Source organism: Mobula birostris, chromosome X (genome assembly GCF_030028105.1).
Source record: "Mobula birostris isolate sMobBir1 chromosome X, sMobBir1.hap1, whole genome shotgun sequence".
In the NCBI taxonomy this organism is placed as follows: domain Eukaryota; kingdom Metazoa; phylum Chordata; class Chondrichthyes; order Myliobatiformes; family Myliobatidae; genus Mobula; species Mobula birostris.
The window spans coordinates 41280211-41303015 of record NC_092402.1 but is presented as its reverse complement, the minus strand read 5'-3'; the positions used below and the strand labels follow the sequence as shown (position 1 = coordinate 41303015).

Genomic DNA, 22805 nt, shown 5'->3' with positions numbered 1-22805 from the left:
ATTTGCATATCATAAACTCTCTCATCTTATCCTGCTGCTGAGTACAGCAGGGCAGGGCAAAACTACCATACAAACTAGACTTGAGCATGTGGACCCCACAGAGGAATGAAGGGGTTCCAAGGTCCGTAACAAGAGTCAGGTTCTGTTCTGCAACCCACTGAAACACAATATAAAATGGTTTGCTTCCATTGAGAAGCCTGCATTTATTTGGTGGGGGGGAATTGATTTTTTTTTGAATGTTCACTTGCAATGATCAAAATTTGAAAGTCGCTTTAAATTCCCCTTGTCTCTTGTTTGTTGTCTCTCTTACAGGGGCCATGCTGATAGGCTAGTGCAAGTGCTTTTCTGACAACTGAAATTTTATTTTAGTCTGGCTGAACTAAAGCTCGATTTTACATCTGGGGTGAACCACGTATTCTGTGCAGTGCAAAGGCTCCCAAGGCCAGCTGCAAAAGGACGGTTGCCCATGGGGCTAGCAACCCCACCCCGTAAAAACCCAGAGCTACAGAAATTCTGAAAGAAGCACCAAAGGCCTCATCCATGGGAGAAGAAGATTATAAGATGGGCTACACCTGGGGACAATTTAAAGGACTGGCCCAGGACAAAGGACTCTGGCAAGCTGCTGTCAGTGGCCTATGCCACAGTAGGGCTGAAGGCTTAAACTAAGCTCTGAACAGAGGTTTCTAGGTATTCTATCTGGATACACAGCCTGTTTATAAGGATAAAAAGTCTTGCATTTCTACTGCACTCTCCACTTCAGTTTCAATACGTCCAAAATCTCTGTCATTGAAGGATATTTGAAGTGTAATCACTGTTGGGATATATGAATTATTGTAATTAACTACCATGACTACCAGATAACCTGATTCAGTGGTGTTAATTGTGAGATAAATATTGCCTGTCAAAGAAATTGCTCCCCTGTTTCTTTTTTGAGATTATGGAATCTTTTCAATGATCAATAATCAGGGATTAACTTTATTCGTCATATACAATTACATATATTAGGAATTTGCTGTTATGTATTGGTCAGGGTGAGACATGCAACAAAAAACAACAACATTCCACAACTATAAAGAATAAGAAAAATAAAAAATGAATTACATATAATTAAAAGCTATCAAAGTTAGAGGTTAAAGTACGGATACGGAAATAATCTCCACCTGAAAAAATACGTGTAGCTTTGATTGATGTCTCATTGAAAGGACAAGATCATTTCAATGCCGTATCAACTTTTGTGCTTAGGTCTCTGGAGTTGAAGGTAACTGGAAAATTCTGATTCAGGATTGATAGTGCTGTCAACTGAGCTGGACCCTGACCCCAACAAACCTACAAATTTGACATTGGGACACACCTGTGGAAAACCACAAAGATTCTCTCAAGCACAGCTTGAGATCCTCCAGATAAAGTTCACCCCTGGCTTCCACATGATCCTGCATTTCAAAGATAAACTAAGCAGCCACAAAGAAACAAAGTACAAACCCTTTATTTAATGAGCAAGAATGAAAGGGTACATTCCTTAAAAGAACAATATCAGGAACAGGCAAGTGTTTTGTTGGAAAATACAAGTTACTTCAGAGAGGAATTGATTGTTTAGCTTTTAATCAGCCTGTTTTTTTTCCACAGCTTGTAATAGGAGCTGTGCCACAGTGTTATGGCGACCAACTGAAAACTCTCTCAGAATAGGAAACAACACTGCACGCAGGGGCCTGTTCGCTGACTGGTCTGTGAGGTCCCCTGTTGCTCATTGTTTTACTAACAACAATGGAAATTGGGTGTGAGTCTGAACACTTCCTTTTCAGAAAATGTGGTGCTAAGTGCCCGAATATTTTGCACAGTTACATTTACACGTTCATTTTCAAAATTGCTTTCCCCCACTAATACTTCTGTCTTTGATCACTGAAATAAACGGGATGCAAATTCCTGTTGATATTAATTTTCACATGAGCAGCAAATACCATCTGTCAGACCCCAATGAATCACTTGAGCCTGAGCCAGGCTACAAATAGACTGCTCTTGGATGGGATCTGCAGCTGTAAGTGAGTCTATGCAAAGGACTGGCTCTGGGATTTATTAGTCATGCACATTTCCACTAGAGAGGGAGGGCCTGGTGAATAATAGAGGACAAATCTGGAACGCAAGAGCTGGACCGTGGCTTTGCTTATTGAACCAGAGGAAATATTTGTTGGAACTGGAGTCCGTTAATGGGTTGTTGCACCATATCCAAAGAAAATAGAAGAGTAGGATTTTCTAATTTTCTCAGGCATTACCCCAAAAAAACCATGTCAAGTGTGAAGTCTAACTGTTTGCTAGAATAGTTGTCTCATGTCTGTAAAGGAGAGGAAAGGAAGAAACTATTCTGCTATGCCGTGATTGAAAAATATACTTTGAGACACTGCACAGAGATTGGCTATTGATGAAAATCGGCTAGATGATTTTGAGATAAACACTGTATATGGGTGAGGAACAGCATCCAGATAATCAATGCAAGCAATTGATGTAGTGTGGAGAGCATTCTGACAGTCTGCATCACTGTCTGGTATTGGTCAGGGGGAGGGGGACTACTGCACAGGACTGAAAGAAGTTGCAGAGGGGTGTAAATCTAGTCAGCTCCATCTTGGGTACTAGCCTACAAAGTACCCAGGATATCTTCAAGGAGCAGTGTCTCAAAAAGGCAGCGTCCATTATTATGAACTTCCAGCACCCAGGGCATACCCTTTTTTCACTGTTACCATCAGGTAGGAGATACAGAAGCCTGAAGGCACACACTCAGCGATTCAGGAACAGCTTCTTCCCCTCTGCCATCAGATTCCTAAATGGACATTGAACCCGTGAACACTACCTCACTTTTTTAATATATATTATTTCTATTTTTGCACGTTTTTAAAATCTATTCAATATATGCATATTGTAATCGATTATTTATTTATTTATTTCTTCTTCTTCTTCTATATTTATGTATTGCATTGAACTGCTGCTGCTAAGTTAACAAATTTCATGACAACGCCAGTGATTCTGGAAGGTGTGAGCATTGGGGAATATTATGGCTGGCTCTAGAATGATTGGGCGGAAATGATTTACAGTATTTTAGAATGATTGAGGACAGGACCGGGTATGGATGTTAGACCTATACCTTCATGAATATCCCCAAGTCTGCATCTTTTAGAGGAATGACCAAGCTCAGAAACCAGTTAATATCTACTACTTTTATAATTACGGTAAAATATGACTTTATTTACTTATTGAGATACAGCGCGAAGTAGGCCCTTACTGCCCTTCAAGCTATCCTCCCAGCAACTCCTGATTTAATCCAAGCCTAATCGCAAGACAATTTGTAATGACCAATTAACCTACCAACCGTTACGTCTTTGTACTGTACTTTGTACCTGGAGGAAACCCACGTGGTCACATGGAGAACAAAGTCATTACAGGCAGCAGTGGGAGTTGAACCTGGGTCGCTGGTACTGTAAAGCATCGTGCTTACCACTAAGCTACTGTAAAACCTCTGACTCGGTGGCAGGAAACTGTTGATATAAACCTGTATGCGTGAATAAGAGCTCACTACTATATTCTTACTCAACCACAGGTTCCCTAAAGAGCTAACTGCAGTGTGCTTCCCTTTGAACCAGTGCTCAGTGTGTAGTTTTCAAGTATGGTGCTAGTGTTTTCCTCCAACCTAAGGGGGTTATGGTCGAGACCAGAAAGAAACTTAATATGGAGCTGAAAGTGGAGGCAGATACGGGATGGTCTCTTACTTGAGAAATGGCAAGAGGTGGCTAAACAGGTTGGCCTTCACAATCCTGAGGAAAATGTACTAGAAGGATTGCCACAGACTGGATCCACATAATTGAATGGATGAACCATATCTTCTACTTCTTGAAAGTTTAAAGTAAATTTATTATTGAAGAATCTATAATGTATGTCACCATATACAACCCTGAGATTCACTTTCTTGTGGGCAATCACAGGAAATACAAGAAGCGTAACAGAATTTTTCTGGGGGAATTAGGAATGGGCAATAAATGCTCACCTTGTCAATAATGCCAGCATGCCATGTACAAATAGATAATAAAATTATAATCTGTTTATTTGCCTAAATGATAATCTGTTAGTAGTCAATGCTAGATGAATGTTAGCTGGACACTGTTTGGAAAAGTAACATCAACCTAAGAGGCAGATATGGCCTATGTCATCTGAAGGATGAAATCTTCAATAGTGCAGCAGCTGTCCAGTCTCTGTTTGTTATGTTAAACACTTCAATTATAATATAAATATATTTGTGAACCCAGGATTACAGGAACAACGACGACAGCTGTCAAGTCTTGAGTCAATTGGCTATCACAAACTGAAGAATCACGAGAACATTTGAACTACCTTGTGAAGAAGTCTTAAAGGGGGGATTTATGATCCAAAACCAGGATCTGATGCTTGAACCAGAGGGGATGACTTCACAAAACTTGACTTGCCCCATCACTGAACTGTTCCCTCAACCATAGACTCACTTTCAAGAACTCTTCATCTCATGTTCTCTATATTTATTAATTACTTATTTCTTACTATTATTATTACTTTTTCACTTTGTTTTTGTATTTGCACAGTTTGTTTTTTTTTGCACATTGCTTGTTGTCCAACCTTTTGGGTGTGGTCTTTCATTGATTCTATTGTGTTTTGCTTGTGTCTCAACCTGGCTGGATCATTTCACCGGAATGGGAATCTTCCAACTGTTTATTGACTGTTTGTTTCCACGGATGCAGCCCAACCTGCTGAGTTCCTCCAGCGTGTTGTGCGTGTTTACTACTCCCTTAGTATGTTTAGACCTCCAGAGGGGTCTTGAGATAGTAAAACACTGATCCACCTAAGTAGAACATATAAGATTTAACTTTGGAATGGCTGAAGACAACAAATACATTATCAGGGGCAACCCACAAAAGCTAAAGGAACTGAAAGTGTTAGATAGCATCTGCTGAGGAAAATGGACAGTTGATGTTTCAGACTGAGATCCTTCACCTGGTTTGAAAGATGGAGAGGAAGTAACCCATATAAAGGGAGGAGAGAAAGGTTGGATCAACAGCTGGCACGTGATGGGTAGATCCAGGTGATAGGAGGAGGGGTAGATATGCAGAAGCAGTAAGGGGAGAGTGGGAAGTCGTCAGAAGCTGGGGGGTGATTGATGGGGATGGAAGTGACAAAGAGCTGAAGATGATGGAGTCTGATACGAGAGGAAGGTGAAGCATTGAATAAAGGGAAGGAGGTGGGGAGGGGAACCAGTAGGGGGAGTGTGGGGGTGATAGGCAGATGGAAATGGTGAAGGAGAAGAAAGAGACGTGGCAACTGGTGCCAGAGATTACATTATCAGCCTTGCTAGCTGATTCCTCTTTACCCTGGCATGTTTACACCAGTGCCCAAACCTAAGAGACAAGCATATAACCTACAAAATCCGTGATATAAAACACCTAAATAAACTGGCCTATATCAGTAAACAGATGAAGTAGTGGTTATGGAGTCAGACGGAATCTGGTGCTTCTGCATGGAATCTGCTGGCAGCTTACAATTGTGGGAGGCACAGTTTCTTGGCAGTTCGCATTGCTACTTCACCGCACCAGCAGTTCAGGTTCGAACCTGACCTCCAGTACTGTTCATATGGGGAGTTTCTACATTTTCCCTGTGACCAAATGGATTTCCCCGGGTGTCTGGTATCCTCCCACTTTCCAAAGGCATGCAAGTTGGTATGTTAATAAATTACTTTAAAAATCCCCAAATGTGGGTGGATGATAGGAAAATCAGGATGAAGTGGTGGGAATGGTGGATTGATTATGGGTTACAGGGAAGTATGTGAAAAAAAGTTTGATGGAATTTATCTGAGAGCTGGCACGTACTTAATGGGCCAAGTGGCCTCATACATTGTAAGGAAACGAAGTTTTTTTTGAACCATACAGGTTGATGACAAAGGCTGCGGTAACAATACTGGACTCTGTCCTACTTTGTTGTTGATTTTTCAATGCTATTTTGTAGTTGAAACCAGGTAAATGTTTAACAGTTTGCCATGACCTACAATGTTTAGATGGAAATCTGTGTACCGGCAAGTCAGTGAGTATAATACATCGGAATTTTTAAATGTGGCTCAGTGTTATGTTTGGATTATGCAGACTTTTATCTGGACAAGTCTGTACCAGTCTACAAACCCCACAAAAACAGAGATTTGATAGATGTCCTTATCTATGATATGAAAGAGGCTCCCTGAAGCCAAAAGGGAACTTAAAGGAGTGAGTTTGAATAAATTTTGTTCCTAAACTACCCAATTCTATAAACTCAGACAGGAAGAAAACAAGCTTACAAACCTGGAAATTGGCAATCTAAATAGAAATGGTGAAAGGAGAGGGGAGATCCATCAACATCTGGAAACAACACAGGACACGGCCAGCTCCTTCAATCAATAAGATCATGGCTAATCTACCTTCATTCCACTTTCCCGCCAGATCATCATAATGATTGGTTGCGATAGTGTCTAAAATAAATGAAGGAATGTGCTCTTTATTTTGAAATACAAGTAATTATAGCAAAGAAAGGGGTACATCAGCTAGACAATGCATCTTTTCACTGGAGGTGGCTTCCTGTCGCCAACTTAAAACAGAACATTTCTTCAGCAACAAGAGAAAATCTATCTGCTCTTTTTTGATGTTCAAATGTCTCGACACCACCGAACTGTTCAACAACAATATCCTAATATTATAATTAACTAAAAATCAGGGCTCCTGAAGTGAGTGACTCACTTCCTGATATCCTCCCCAAACATTCCACCATCTACAAAGTACAAGTCAAGAGTAAAAACAGGAAATAATGGAATTACTAAGTAAGCCAGGCAGCACCTGTGGAGAGAGAGAGAAGTTAATGATTTAAGGTTGCTAGAACAGAAAAACAAGTTGTTTTTACTTTGTGGAGGGCAGCGGGGGTGGTTTGGGGCTGCATTGGAGAGATGAGTTGGAAAATAGGAGTATCTGTGATGGGATGAGACCGGGATTGCCATGGGGATAAGTAGTGGTTATTGGGTTATGGCAGTAGTCTGCTGGTGATAACAAAGACAAAAGGAGTACAACATGTTACACGATGCACAGCTGTCAGGCTGCACTAATGGTGTAAGAAAAATGAGCCAATATGTTATGTCACCCATCACTAAGTCTACCACAAACATCAACTTTTATTTTTATAAGGATTTCTATGCAGTAAAATGTTCACAGGAATGCAATTGAGTAAAATATAGCTCTGAAATAAGAACAACAAATGCTGGAAGCATTAACAGAGACCTGAAATGTTAACTCTTTTCCCACAGATGCTGCCTGATCTACTGAGTGTCTCTAGCATTTGCTGGTTTTATCTCATATTTCCAGCATCTGCTGTTTTCAACAGAAAATTTCAGAATGTGGCACTGAGCTACGTAACTAGAGGCTCAGATTTGTGGAACTCTTTAATGGAAAGAGCAATAGAGAGAAAATTCCAAACATCATGCACCAAGCAGCTGAAGGCCTTGGTATCAATATTGAACTGGAGGGTCAGAGATTGCAGAGGTTATTCACTGTTGTATTGCGATCCAGTGACTACTTGGGTCATGTATGTTTCTATTACACCTTGACTAATTCTAGATGTAGGATCCAGTTATGGAACATCATTTTCTGTCTAGCATTAGCAATCCGGTCTGTGCCCGAGGTAAGAGAACAAGTATACATAGCAAACTTTGAAAAGTACAAGATGGAAATAAATCTTACAAAAAGAACCACATATCACTAACATGTTCCTAAATAAGTAATAGTTGTGTACTGCCTGACCCTGTTTGAATAAGTGCAAGCCTTAATTTTCAGCTTTGACAAACATTGTGTAACTGATTCCAGCTACTTGCTTGAAGACATGACTGGAAAAAGATAGGAGAAAGAAGAGATGGGAGTTCCTTTATGAATGGGTGACCTGAGGGGATTTTGACTTTATGTTGAAGGATGGTGAATTGACCAACTCAAACACACCATTAGGGTGAGCTAAGTGAACTCTATCTCAAAACTAGGCACACACCCATTTATTTAATCTTCAAACTGCCCATAAATTGGCACCAACTTCTCAAGCTTGCTCGACAGTCCAATGACTCTCTGGGAATCTCTGACTCAGTAATGACTAACATTTTTGTGACTGCAGCCAAGCTACCATCGTAAAAACAAAAGTCACAAAATAAGAATGCATAGAGATGAATACAGCTTTGTAAATGCTCTCACACAAAGACTATAGGTTCAAATTCTGGTGAGAAGGTAGAAGACACTTTCAGTGGATTTTTGTTGAGTATATTTTTTTCACAATCTGACTGCATGGAAACTTCACAAACAAGAAGCCTGAAACAATCTTGACATAAGGATTAAGTATTCAGAAATGCCTTGATTCTGACTATGATATCCAGCATGATGCTGCTTTATTAAGGATAAACCAATCTGACAAGACATCTAATTTATTTTTTAAAATTAAAGTCTCCTGATAAATAACTGAATAAATCAGTTTATTGCATTGCGTCAGGCAGCAGACACCACTGCTTAGACGAGCTGAAAGAACGAACCAGTCCCAATACTTACTGCCCGGCTGTTATTGCAGTCTGCACCTCAGCTCCTGAAGAACATTCCATTCCCTTAATCTCTCCATAGAACGTGGTATATTTTATAATACTTGCAAGTTTCTGACATATTATCAAGTTGTAACATCTCCAGCATGAATTATTTTTGAAGTGCTTTTACTGTCGTTACGTAGGGAAAGCTTTCAACACAATAAAGAAATTGTTTTCTCCGAGCAATAAAATTATGAATAAATGTATGTCTCTGAAATTATGTATCTGCTTACATGTGTCTGTAAGTTAATGTGCTTCTGTGCGTCTGCTGCAGAGTGTCTGTTCGCCTATCTATAAGATAGTGCCTTGTGTTCCTGTTGGGTCGCGTGTGAAGTTTTATGTGTCTGTTTGCTTGTTTGTATTTTAGTGTATCTGTATCTGTTGAATTGAGTCTTTCTGTGCATCTGTTAGTTCATGTGTGTGTGAGAGAGCCTGTCTTTTGCATCTTGTGCATGTTCCTACTGGATGATATACTGTATGTCAATTGGATCGGGTGTATTTCTGTATATTTGTTGAATCTTCAGTATATAGCTAATGTGCACTATTTTGCATTGTGCGTTTGTGTGTCTTTGTTTCTCTGTTAGCTCATTTTTTGGGACCCATGTATTTGTGCATGTCTGATGGATCATATGCGTTTGACATATCATCTGTATGACATATGTCACTTTACAGCTACACATTCCAGCAACTATGCAAAATCCCACAAATATCCAATCTGCCAGAGTAGTAACAACATCATATATACTGTAGTTCAATAACCATATAAACACATACAGTATAGCCTAACAAACACAGAAAGTACACAAATAAATCAGTTTGACTTAAGCATTTACTACAATAAATACAAATGCAATCTTGCGCATACAGTAGATATATATATACACATATATAAAATCAAACACACATACTAATCCATCCATAAAAGGAAAAAGTTAATTATAGTTGCATAACTTTCTTATGACTTGGTTTCCTAAGTTAGCTTTTAGCAATTAAGGATTGAAAAATCCTTGGACACTGAACTGAAGAGCTTGGTAACTTATTAATAGCATCTGCATAATAATGTGAAACAATTTAAAAGGATCAACACAACAGATGTGCATAATGTTACCATCCTCTTCAGTATTGTCCGAGGGTCTTTATTGCAGATTAATCCAATGCCAAGCCTTGAGGCGAGTGAGCCTCTGAAATAAATCTATTATCTTGTTTTATTATAACCTAGCTGTTGAAAGGAAACCTCACTTATGGCCAAAATGACAGATGATATTTACAATTGAGGGAACCAAAGAAAATCTGTTCACTTCTGTGGGAAGCGAAGAAGTGGGTGCATCAATCAATATAGAGTACTGTGCAAAAGTCTTAGGCACATGTAAAAAATCCTGTAAAGCAAAGATGCTTTCAAAAATAATGAAATGAAAAGTTTCTAAAAATCCAAAAAATTACTATAAAGAGTGGTGAACAGTAAAAAACTAAAGCAAATCAATATTTGGTGTGACCACCCTTTGCCTTTAAATCTGCATCAATTCTCTTAGGTACATTGTCATGCAGTTGTATAAGAAAATCAGCTGACAGGTTGTTCCAAGCATCTTGGAGAACTTGCCACAGTTCTGCTTCTGTCCCTCCAGGTAATTCCAGACAACCTCAATAATGTTGAGATCAGGCCTATATGGAGGCCATACTATCCGAAACCATATAAAAAATCTGGGGTGCCTAAGACTTTTGCACAGTACTGTAACCCACCAGTCATCAAAACTCGCAAATGCTTCACTTGGTATGTAACTTAATATACATTTGGAATACTCAGTGATTGGGGGTTAAGAGTAAGGGCAGAGGGTTGAAATGAGCATGAATGAGTGAAATTCAGCTTTAGGGATAGAACAACATAAGTAGCAACTTGTTAGTTGTCTTTATGGGCCTTTTCATTATTTCATGTACATACTTTGCATTAACTTCAGTCAGAAAGAAAAATTATGGAGGTTTGTAATGATTGGTTGATCCAAGATCACAAGTCACATAACTACCAGCACTGAATTTCACTCTTTTTCTCATTCATTCGCTGTTTTATTGGTGAAACTGCATCATAGTTTTTTCGGTCTTCTTTTGCTGTCACTACCTTGCTTCCTCTCTAGCCATGGTATCCAGGTAACCATCAAAAACTACATCAGGCTGTTTGCAAACTGATATTGTCTGTGACACCAATATTGCCACCTGTGAGATTGCCTACCATGACTTCTACAATACTTTGTCCTGTGTTCTACAATACATTGCCCATGGTTGACTCCTCCTTCTCACTTTCTGCTGGTATCCCACAATCTACAATCTGCAAACCTCAGCTCACCTTCACCCAAGGCTTTGTTATAAAGGTCCTAATTTGTATTAGAACTGGTAAAATCATCAGCTTCCCCCATCACCCCAACAACATTAGCTCCCTTGAGCTTCCCAACCTGCACTACCCAGACCCCAACCCACTGAGCGCACTCACACTACAATGATTGACTGAGCAGAAAAAAAGGTCTTTGAGCATGTTGACCATGCTAGATTGCTTCAGTTATGCCCTGGACCCCTTTATATAATAGGATTTTACACTGGTAAGCCCTTGAAGATACTTTAGATGAGGAAGATTAACGTGCCATTCCAGGTACAGAAGACTTTCTCCGCCACTAAATATTTTAAACATTTTTCATGACAGAACCATGCATAGTGAGTAACCATGTACAGTCAAGTCAGATAGATTCTTGGAATATAGGCAAATCCAGGATCATACAGGGAAACTTGCGTTGATACTAAGGTGAACCCAACCATGATTTAATTGAATGGTGGAACAGTTCCAAGGGAGATTATGGCTTACTCCTGCTCATTGGTAGACTATGTGAAGGATGATTTTCATTGGGGCTCTTCCAGCTGAGAGTGGGTGCTCACCATCCAAAAATGTAAATAATGGCAAGTCCAACTCCCTGATTCCCATGTGGGAGGACAGTCCAAGAATACATCAGAGTGTGGCAACTCCTTGTGAGTTGACTTCAACACATCTCTTCATAACATTTATTATAATCATTCTACTTCTAACTAATAACTAAATCCAGAGAATTTAAGAATAAATTGAAGCAACCTGTAACAGATTTAAAAAGTCAGCAATCCTAGTCCTGTATTTCTTACTTCCAGCATTCAGATTGATCTTTCTTTCCTGGTATTTCAGGTTTCCTTCAGCTTCTCCTCCTGAACCCTTCCTGAGGCACACCTTATCCCCTTCTTTCAGCCAGTAGCACCTTCAGTTGTGAGGTTCAAGTTTCCCTACTCTCTACCGTATCACACACTTTCCCTTTTCTCCTCCCTTCTGCCTCATTGTTTTTCTCTCCACATCTGCTGACTATTCCCAATAACTTTTGTTGCTAATTGTGAGCTTTAGAACAGGTTTGCAAAGGACACAACTTAGGGACATTTCTCATTGGTCAACTAGCTTTTACCATACCACACCAGCAAAGAACAGTTATCTCCCCGCAGGTTAGTCTTAGAGTTAAACAGATACAGTATACAGCACAGAAACTTTCAAAGCTCAGATTGCTCATTGCGATGTCTTTCTACGCTTGTCACATTTGCTCATATAAGGACTGTGTCTCTCTACTTCTCTTCAATCCAGTACCTGTCCACATACTTTTCATATACTGTAATTGTATCTGCCTCTCCTCTTCCTCTGACAGCTCATTCCATGCAATTACCACCCTCTGTGCAGAAATCCTAGCTCACAACTTTTGAGCTTAGACCAACCAATGCTTCTGAGCGATTGTTTTCAAAGGCATCCAGAATAAAGTGGGAAGAGTCCCGCATCTCAGATCACAGTAATGTGTCAGTTTGTTCTCTCAATTATCAGGGCAGACCAGGGGATATGAATGTATCTGACTCGGATAATCACCGGCTCTGTCACAAGGGACAGGCTCAGTCCTGATGTTCCATCTGCAAACACGAGTACTTGGAGTAAGCTGGGGACCTTCATAACCCCAGCAGTGCAAATGGTACAATAATTCTCTGCATGGTTCAGAAGCTGAGGCTTGTGATAACAAGCACATAAGAAATTGTAGGTGGAGACTGCAAAACAGCTTAGATCTATCCACCATTCAATAAAACATTGGTTGCTTATCTACCTCAGCTCCTACCCTTCACCATTACCTTTTGATACTTTTAGTCTCTGAAAGTTTATCACATTCAACTTGGTCAACAGTCACAGAAAATCCTGTGTGAAGGCAGCAACGCTCATTCTCTCTTCAAGGCATTGGGTGGATTGTTCAATGTGGCAAGAGAGGTTAATGAAAGAATTGTTAGATTGAAAGGCCATAGTAAACTGACTTTTAAGCGGGATGTTTTGGCATCTCTGCTGAAGGTGGGTGTCTGACTTAGGCCCTTGTTTTAAAGCTTGGCTCCAATCTTGCTGTTATGTCCAAACCCAGCACATTCTTTTCTCCATAGCAGTACATTAATCCCTTTTGTCTATAGTGACACAGAGGGAGCAAAGAAATCTGAAGCAAACTCCCACTCCCACTGAGCCTAAGTCCAAAAGATGAAAATCACTGCACGTTCAGCCCAATCTTTTTCTCTGGAACAGTGTGTTTTCTCCAATAAAATTTTGAAGGACTGCAGACTCTGCATCATCAGCAGTCATATAAAATAAAGCCATTGCTGAAATGGGGACTGGCTGTGTGCAAATTTCGGAAAAGAATCTCACATGTGTTTTTTATGGATTCTGACAAAGCTCCAGCAGCTCTTTTGAACTCTTTCAGTCCCAATAAGACTTTAAAAAAATCAAGCCAAAACCAAGTTTAACCAAGAACGTATTATACAATAAATATTACTGATTATTATGTACACTCTGCTATTTCTAAGCAAGGTGAGTATAGATCATACAGGAAAGCTGAGGGTACAACTGAATAGGTACAGTTAAAATTGCTGTGCTCTAGGGTTGTGTGGGACTTTATAAGACTCTGGTGAGATTTGATGATGTGGAAGGAATTACATTGCTGGATGTCAACTGAACATTCATCCCAACAATTCTGTGCTGCTGTTTGTTCCACAGAATCCTTTCCTATCTTAATTTATACTCCTGAACTTGCCCTTCTAGTTCTTTTGACTGGAGAGTAGCTGGACAACCGGAGCCTTCAGCATGTGTCAATATGCACCGGGTTAGGTTTAGGTTAGGTCCAGTCATCCCATATTGACCTGGTCCAGTATTTTATCCAGGTCATGATTAAATACTGAGTTTTACTGCATGTGCATTCTGCTCTTCATCAGTTGCAGTGCATGTGTGACATAGAAAATGGGATTTTTTTCCCACTTTTTTGCAAATGCCTCTGAGTCAGATTGGCTGTGGAGAAGTTAAAACAGCGCTGGGCAGGGGTTAGATTTGGACTGACTGCTGTTAGAGCAGAGTGTGCAAGTTTTAATTTTATACCCAAACAGATCCCAATTTTCTGCCATATGATCTTATTTAGCTCATGTGGAAATCTATCTTCACTAATCATCACAAGTACTCCCCATGTCGCAGTCTCCACAGTTTTCTAAATTAAGGAGTGATTCTTGATTCTCTATTGACAATTATGTGATATCTACAACTCTGGGCTTTGGGCTCCCCTCATCAATGGAAGAGATCCTATCATCAAATAACAAAAGTAAGTGTATTGTTTTCAAGATTACGTAAAGTATAACTGTGAATAGGTACGTCCCAACTTGGCCTGTTAGGGGATAGTTGCAAATACCTACAAACTGTTAACAATTAGAAGTTATTTCCTGCAGTTGGTAATTTTTTCTGGCAGATGTTAATGAACTGCTGGTGTGTTCTCATAGGCTAATGTAAATGGTTTTTCTTTGTTGCTATCTGCATTGACACAAAACTTCGTATATGTGGCAACAAAAATGTGAAATTTTCACTTAGAAGCCACTTTATGAGGTACCTCCTGCACCTAATAAAGTGGCTATGAGTGTATGTTTGTGGTCTTCTGTTGTAGCCCATCCACTTCAAGGTTTGATGTGTTGTGCATTCAGAAATGCTCTTCTGCACACCACCGTTGTAACGTGTGGTTAGTTGAGTTACTGTCACCTTCCTGTCAGCTTGAACCAGTCTGGCCGTTATCCTCTGACCTCTCTCATTACCAAGGCATTTTTGCCCACAGAACTGCCGCTCACTGGATGTTTTTTGCTTTTCTCTCCATTCTCTGTAAACTCTGGAGACTCTGTGTGAAAATCCCAGGAGATTAGCTGTTTCTGACATAGTCAAACCACCCTGTCCGGCACCAAAGTCAAAGTCACTTAGGTTACACTTCTTCCACATTTTGATGTTTGGTCTCAACCTCTTGACCATGTCTGCTTGCTTTTATGGGTTAAGTTGTTGCCACATGAATGGCCGATTAGATATTTGCATTAACGAACGGGTACAGGTATTTGTCTCAGAGTTTGTCTTTATAAATCAAAAGTACAAATGCAAGGAAATCATCCAAGTTAAGCCAGCTCTTTCAAATCCCCTTTCCACTTGGTGATGACATATTCTCAAACCCTTAATCTTACCTCTTCTGTTATTGTCGCATTAAGGTTTCTTTCTGCAATACTTCAGTTTGCATTACTGTAGTTTGTGCCATTCTGCTTCCCACCCATCACTATCTCTATTGCTGCATTTATTATTACCATATATATATTGTTTACTTTGTGAGCTTCACACAAGCTAATAATCTGAAAAGTTAAAGTGCAGAAAGAAGTTGCCTGGCATATTCTAAGTTGTCTTATCCAATTGCATTCTCCTTTCCTTTCCGCCCTATCCACATAAGCATGCTGTTTCTTTTAAATGGTCTTTTTTTTTCTCCTTATGCTATGTCAAAAGCTGTTTGAATAAAGGAGTTATATTTGCTTACTTGTCCAATTTCTTCCATTTCCCTTCTCTGATATGTCTAAGTATATGTTCAGAGTTGAGGATTTATCAAAACACTGAAAACAAGCTTTTGCATTGCTGCATTTCAAAATATTTTGCCATTTTAAAAGATATTATTACTTTCTCTCTTAAACTTTGATGAAACTCCTGGTTTCTGGGCTTTCCTTCATAACTACAATCTTATATTTTTGATAGCAAGAAAGTGAATCTTCACAGGTCATTTCCGGGCTCAGTTATCAGTCCTATCAGAGATGCGCACAGAACCCCATACGATACTCTAACTGTGATCCAATAAATGCCTTGCACCAATTTAACAATCCTTTTCTTTCATAGTCTACACCCCCGCGAATAAATCCTACGGCCACACTCACTTTTATTTCCCTTAATTTTAATTTTAAATTTTTTGAATTCCATAAAAGTTAAAATTGAATTTCAGCATGTTAAGTTTAGTTTGTTTGACTGCTTCTCAAAGGCTTTGGATGTTTTAAGGAATAAACCTGAGGAAATGTTTAACAAAACTACCTGAGTTACACCTGAATTCCTTAATATTTTTATCCTTTTTTTTTGGGCCCCTCCCAGATCAAGCATTGCTGTCAGTTGCGGACAACTCCCACTCCCACTATCTGCCCTCTGCCACTCTCTAACTGAAGTTGTGCTGGACATGGACAAGTATTTCCCTTTTACTGATGTGCAGGAGCAAAACTCAACATAGAGGCTGTGAAATTTGATTCTTTTATCATTAATATTACATGTGATTTCTAGTCTGCATCAGATTGACTGAAAATATATTCCTAGCCAAGAAAAAATATTTGCAATATCCTTATTGCAGCACCAATTACTAACATGTAGGCAAGATAACTGTGCAGAAATAGATGTTTGAGGTATTTTGGAAAGAGTTCCCTCAGTATGCTATATTAGTGATGCTAAGTGAAGCAGCCACCTTAGAACACCTTTAGAGTTTCCCTTTAATAAGATTGGAAATAATTGCTTCTAATACAGAGACAGACAATACCAGACAATATCTCCCAACTTATAATTTGCTCACTGCTCTTCGCATCTTAAGTTGAATTGTCTGATGCGCAGTGAGGACCTGAGCTTTATTTGAGTGCAAACTGGAGTCTGGTTATACGCCGGGGAGGTCGCTGTGAAAATAGTTCGAGTAACTTGTTACACCAAAGAGGTTATCGATCAGCATTCCTCACAGTACAGATACAGTTAGCTCTCATCCCAGATAAGAAGCAATCCCACCCCATTCTTGTCTACTTCTGAATGAAGTTTACTGTGATTACTCTTTATTAACATTAAAACAGTAAGCCTCAGGTGAAAATAGACTCTTTGATGGCTAGATACATGCACGAACTCTCATCGCAAACCACCCCCACCCCCCCCCCCACACACACACACACACACACACACACACACACACACACTCTTCAAATCAGCAAACATCTTACCTGATAAACCATTACTTTGAAGTTATTCCGTTTCAGTAGCACGGCCTCATTCGCTTCGAGTTTCTTGATCTGCGCTGCCTGCTTCTCCATGTTGTGCTTGATGGTCTTGACGTTGACACTGACTTTCCGAATCTTCTCCAGCATCTTGTTGACGCTGTTGCTGGAGGTTGCCTGCGACTTGGTGAGCTTGCTCAGCTCGTTCTGAATGGTGAAGACGGCGTTCTCCATCTCCAGATGCCGCTGCTCCAGCTGCTGTTGGCTGCTTTGGATCTGATCGACCATGCCCACCACTTTGTCCAGGAGAGTGAGCACCAGCACGCCATTGAACTGAGGGTCTGGCTTTGAGCTCTCCTTCTGCTTCTCTGGCTCCGGGACATCAGGGATGTTCTGCTCCCACTCCTGCTCTTGCTCCTGCTCCTGCTCCTGCTCCTGCTCCTGCTCTTCAGTCTGCATGATGTCTGCCATGGTTGCAAATGTCAAACTAGGACTGAAAATACTGATTGAACCTAGGTTCACTGTGCTGGGATGGAAGCCAGTCCCGTGAAGAGAGAGAGAGAGAGAGAGAGAGGAGCCTGTACGTATGTGCTCTCACTCCAGTTACACAGCTGCTCAAGAAGTGTCCAAAAAAAAATCTGCAAGTTTAAAAGGACATCAGCTACTCCACCTAGCTGCACAGAGCGAGACTGCTGGAGTTCATGCCAGCCCCCTCCTTAAATTGTTTGAATAGTTGGGAGGGAGTTGAAGGCTTCCAATGCAAGCACAGGCAAATCTAATGAGGAATGCACACTGCCAACAAAGAAAAAATCCCAGACCTAAGATAGGAATGTTCAGAGAATTGGGCTCTACACTTTGCATGCAGACTCTGGAAATACTGCTGGATGAATCCGGCTTCAAAACAGACTGCTGCACAAACCAGCTACGCATGCCTACTCATACAAAGGGACAGCTGTAGTAAATTTACTAGTCTAAGCTATTTTGCTTTATAAAGAAAGGCAGTTTCTAGTACAGACAGTAAAATTCAGCAGCAGTTAACATCAATTTCCATACTTAGCAGAATGAGCACAAATCTGCATGTACAGTAGATTCTCACTATTATCTGCATTTCTCTGAAGATGATAACACTTCTCATCTGTGGAACATTCTGCACATGAAGCAGGCTAGAAACAGCTGGAAACAATTCCCGAAAGAGGTTTTTCTTTGAATCAGCATGCTAAAATGACATCAAGCACGTAGGACTAGATGCAAAAGGGAATCTTTTTAATGATGTCTTTATGCAAAGCATCAGAGTGAGTGCAGAACATGGAGAATGCTTTCTTTGCTTGATTACACTCAGTGCCCAGTTTATTAAGTAAACCTGTACACTTGCTTATTAATGCAAATATCTAAGCAGCCAATCATGTCACAGCAACTCAATGCATAAAAGCATGCAGACATGGTCAAGAGGTTCAGTTGTTGTTCAGACCAAACATCAGAATGGGGGAAGAAATGCAATCTAAGTGACTTTGATCGTGGAATGATTGCTGGTGCCAGACAAAGTGGTTTGCATTTCTCAGAAACCGCTGATCTCCTGAGATTTCCATGTACAACAGTCTCTAGAGTTTACAGAAAATGGTGTGAAGAACCAAAAAACATTCAGGGAGCAGCAGATCTGTGGGCGAAAATGAGGCAGGTCAGAGGAGAATGGCCAGACCGGTTCAAGCTGACTGTAACTCAAATAAGCACGTGTTACAACAATGGTGTGCAGAAAGCATCTCTGAACACATAACGCATCGAACCTTGAAATGGATGGGCCATAGCAGCAGAAGATCATGAACATACACTCAGTGATCAGATACTTCTTAATGCAATTCAAGCATCTTGGAATGAGTTTATTATATTTTTCTTCATCTATCTGCTCTGCTGCAGAGAGGGCATTTTCTCACTGGTTCCATCTTTGAGTGTTCTTCCAGGTGACCATTTTCATGGAAAATAGCATTTAGGAGAGGAATAAGGGAGTGTTTTCTATATGCTCTAATAAATCAGCCATGATGGAATGGCAGAGCAGACTCGACGGGCTGAATGGCCTAATTCTGCTCCTATGTCTTATGGTCTTATTCAACTGCAAAAAAAATCACATGAGCAGTTAAGACCATTCCTCTTCTTCCTTAAGGGAAAGGTTTAAATACACACTTAAGCCCATTTCTCTTACTGGGGCATAGGCTGCTGACAGCAGCTCACCAGAGTCTTCTGTCCTGGGCCAATCTTCCAAGTTGTCCCCCGTTGTAACCCATCTTTGAAGATCCTTCCTCTCCCAGGGATGAGGTCTTTGGCATTTCTGTAGCTCTGGGTTTTTATGGGATGGGGTTGCTAGCTGTGTGCCCAATCCTCCTCCTTTCACAGACGGGCTTGGAACCGTCCATGGTAGAGTTAAGGGAAGGGTTTGCTGTGTTATTATTTGTGACAGCATCCTATCATGTACGATATGCTTGAATACTTTCAATTCATATACAAATAAGGATCAAAGTCCTGAGGTTAATTATTCTTGTCTGGGCAAGGGATAGTTACATTGTCCTCATCGTATGCTGCCACCCACACAATTTGATTTTTGATAGCTTAATCCAATGGTCCCCAACCTCCGGGCTGCAGACCGATACCAGGCCGCGAAGCATGCAGGGGTGCAGTGGTAGCCGGGACGCATCCAGCACATCTTTAAGAAAAAAGCCGAAGTAAACAAGCTAATTAATTACGTGCTGGGCAGGACCTAATTAATTAGCTTGCTTATTTCAGCTTTTTTCTTAAAGATGTGCTGGGTGCGTCCTGGCTACCACTGCACCACTGCATGCTTCGCGGCCCGGAGTTTGGGGACCACTGGCTTAATCCATGAAAAGGGCCTTGGTCTGAGGAATGGGATTCGGAGAGTGGAGCACATCTAAGAACAGCCAGGCAACAAATAATTGGTACAGTGCTGGAAAAAGCATGGGGTGGAAGGGTCTCAGTTAGCTTTAGCTTACTGTTTGTCTCCTGGTGTGAAGGGTCTCAATGCGCCAATCAAATAATTTTCATGGATGTATCTTTTGACAAAATAAAACAAGGAAATGATTACAGGAATAAAATGAAGGTATGAAACACAGAATTTAGAAGAGATCCCCATCCGAGCAGGATAGTCAGGATTAGTACTTCTGAACAGGGGAGATCATTAAAATGAGCAAATGTGGACAGTATTTCTCTTTGGGTGGAAAAAGAACTAGATGCCATCAACATAAGAAAAGGACTAAGATTTACAAAGGTCATTAAAAAATAATTCTTTCCCAGAGAGTGGTGCAGATGAGGGACTCTGGATAAAGTGAATAGCATTGATCGACATAAGGGTGGGCTGGATAGACACTAGAAGTGAAGGCTCATACATACACACTCAATGGCTACTTTAGTAGATACACCTGTACACCTGCATATCAATACAAATATCTAATCAGTCATCAATCACGTGGCAGCAACTCAATGCATAAAAACATACAGATATGGCCAAGAGGTTCAGTTGTTGTTCAGATCAAACATCAGAATGGGGAAAAAATATTATCTAAGTGACCTTGAACATGGGATGATTGTTGGTACCCGATGGGGTGGTTTGAGTATCTCAGAAACTGCTGACCTCCTGGGATTTTCATTCACAACAGTCTAGAGTTTACAGAGAGTGGTGCAAAAAACGACAATAAACATCCAGTGGCAGTTCTGTGGGCAAAAATACCTTGTTAATGAGAAAGGTCAGAGGAGAATGGCCAGACTGGTTCAAGCTGACAGGAAGGCGTCAGTAACTCAAATAACCATGTGCTACAACAGTGGTATGTAGAAGAGCATCTCTGAATGCACAACATGTTGAACCTTGAAGTGGATGGGTTACAGCAGCAGAAGATCACAAACATACACTCAGTGGCTACTCTATTAGGTGCAGGAGGCAGGTGGTGCAGGATGATGAAAGACAGCTAGAGGCTTGAGTTAATTCCAATTACCAGCATGGCCTGGTTCTGTGAGTGCCACCTAAAACTATGACGGCAGAATTTGAAATCTTCCTGCTCCTCGCTAGCATAATAATGTTCCTGACACCTTTGCAAGTCCAAACTCTGCTCTGTGCATAAAAGTCCCAGAAAAACATACAAGGACAAACAACTGGTATTGCAAGGGGCAATTCATAATGAGGTTACCACAGTTTTACAGAACAATAGCCAATAGATGAGCATCAATAATTAACACAGAAAATGTGTGTCATTACCTCACATTACAAAAAACACTATTGTTACTTCTGCATTCATTTAACATTGATTGCCAATGTCACTGGAAGTCAACCTACCCTATCATTTTGCCATCCCTCTGGTCACACTGCTTATCAGAGCACACTAAACATGGACAAGCATTGCTGGGATTTCAAGCCCTTGGAGCATTGGGAACTGAGATATTTTGCAATGTTTAAAAATTCAATTAATAGGTTGACTCAACAAAAGTTAATGTTTTTCTCTGTTTTCACAGCTGCTCTGACAAGATGTGCTGATGTTGGATGGTGGAAATTTTTCATAGTTTACAGTTGTCAAAGGGTAATAGTTACAGAGGAATTTTTCTAATATCTCCAATAAAACTGACATAGTGTCCCCCATAGGTAGTTGGTGGAATCAGCAAGAGGCAGCTACAGTTATTAACGAAGGGTTGAAATGATCTATTTCATGATCAGTGTTGTACATCAAAGCTGGGTCAATCAACATGCCAATTCAGAATATAACTAGTGATAAACACAAGGGATTCTGCAGATGCTGCAAATCTTAAGCAACACACACAAGAACTCAGCAGGCCAGGAATGAGAGCAGAATAAACAGTCAATATTTTGGGCTGAGATATATTCAAGGCTCAGGTAGATTGTTGCATAGAGGAGAATTAAGGGTTATGGGGAAAAGGCAGGTAGGTGAACCTGAGTCCATGGCCAGATCAGCCATTATCTTATTGAATAGTGGATCAGGCTTTTTGCTCCTATTTCTTATGTTTGCTGTCTCCACATTAGAAGACTTCAGTTCTGTTTTTCTGTTCTGTTCCTCTTTTTGCAATCATTCTGCTTCTTCAAATTTGGTCTGTTACTTGAAGAAGCAGAATTAGAGGCCTGGTGGGATTCGAGTGAGCAACAGCTCACTGCATCTGCATTCTTGCTTGAGCTTCTTACTGGTCCAGGTAGAATTGTAAATTCTGATTGGATGTATTCCTGGAGGTTATAGTTCATGACTACCTGTATTGTGTCACCTGGGCTTCATTCTTCCACTACTTGTTCATCCTCCATAAGGTACAATTTGATTAAAAAGGGAACAGATTATATGAGGGAAAATTTAATAAACGTAGTTGTTTGCATAATATCAGGTCTTAGTGGGGATTGTGTGAAAAGGAGGGAAATTCCAGATGCATCAGTGTTTCCAACTCAGCAACTTTGATATTGGCAGATGGATACATGAGTGGGCTGCCAGTCTGTGCCCACAAGCTGAGGTAGAATTTTAAAGATGTCAGTATGGATGGAAACTTCTGTTTTAACCTGTTTAACACAAGCCTCTGGAATTCCAGCATATGAAAGGATGTGAGGATAGTCTAGAGTTGAAGCTAAGTGCCTTTTCAACTGTGCTTGTGGCTCAGAAAAAGTATGAGTCTCTCCTTCCAACTCTCCCAAGCTCTCCTTCATCATAAACCCACCAGAGCTGTCCTGTGGTCCTCCATGAGTCTGGAATTGCAGTCCAATTGAATGGTTCTTCCCCTAAGTCACAGAATAGGCCTAAATGGTCCTCCAATCTATACAGAAGTCCTAAACCTGCCAATC

The 22805-nt window shown here is 40.5% G+C and overlaps 1 protein-coding gene across 1 annotated transcript in view; it reads right to left on the bottom strand.

Moving 5' to 3' along the window:
- The window catches only part of LOC140191926 (caveolae-associated protein 1-like), a 55169-nt gene extending 37485 nt beyond the window's left edge, over positions 1–17684 (bottom strand). The window contains exon 1 of the mRNA XM_072249810.1: positions 16988–17684. Within this exon, the coding sequence (XP_072105911.1) occupies positions 16988–17452 (465 nt within the window). The 5' untranslated portion in view covers positions 17453–17684. The remainder of the gene's footprint in view (positions 1–16987) is intronic.
- Positions 17685–22805: the final 5121 nt, after the last annotated feature.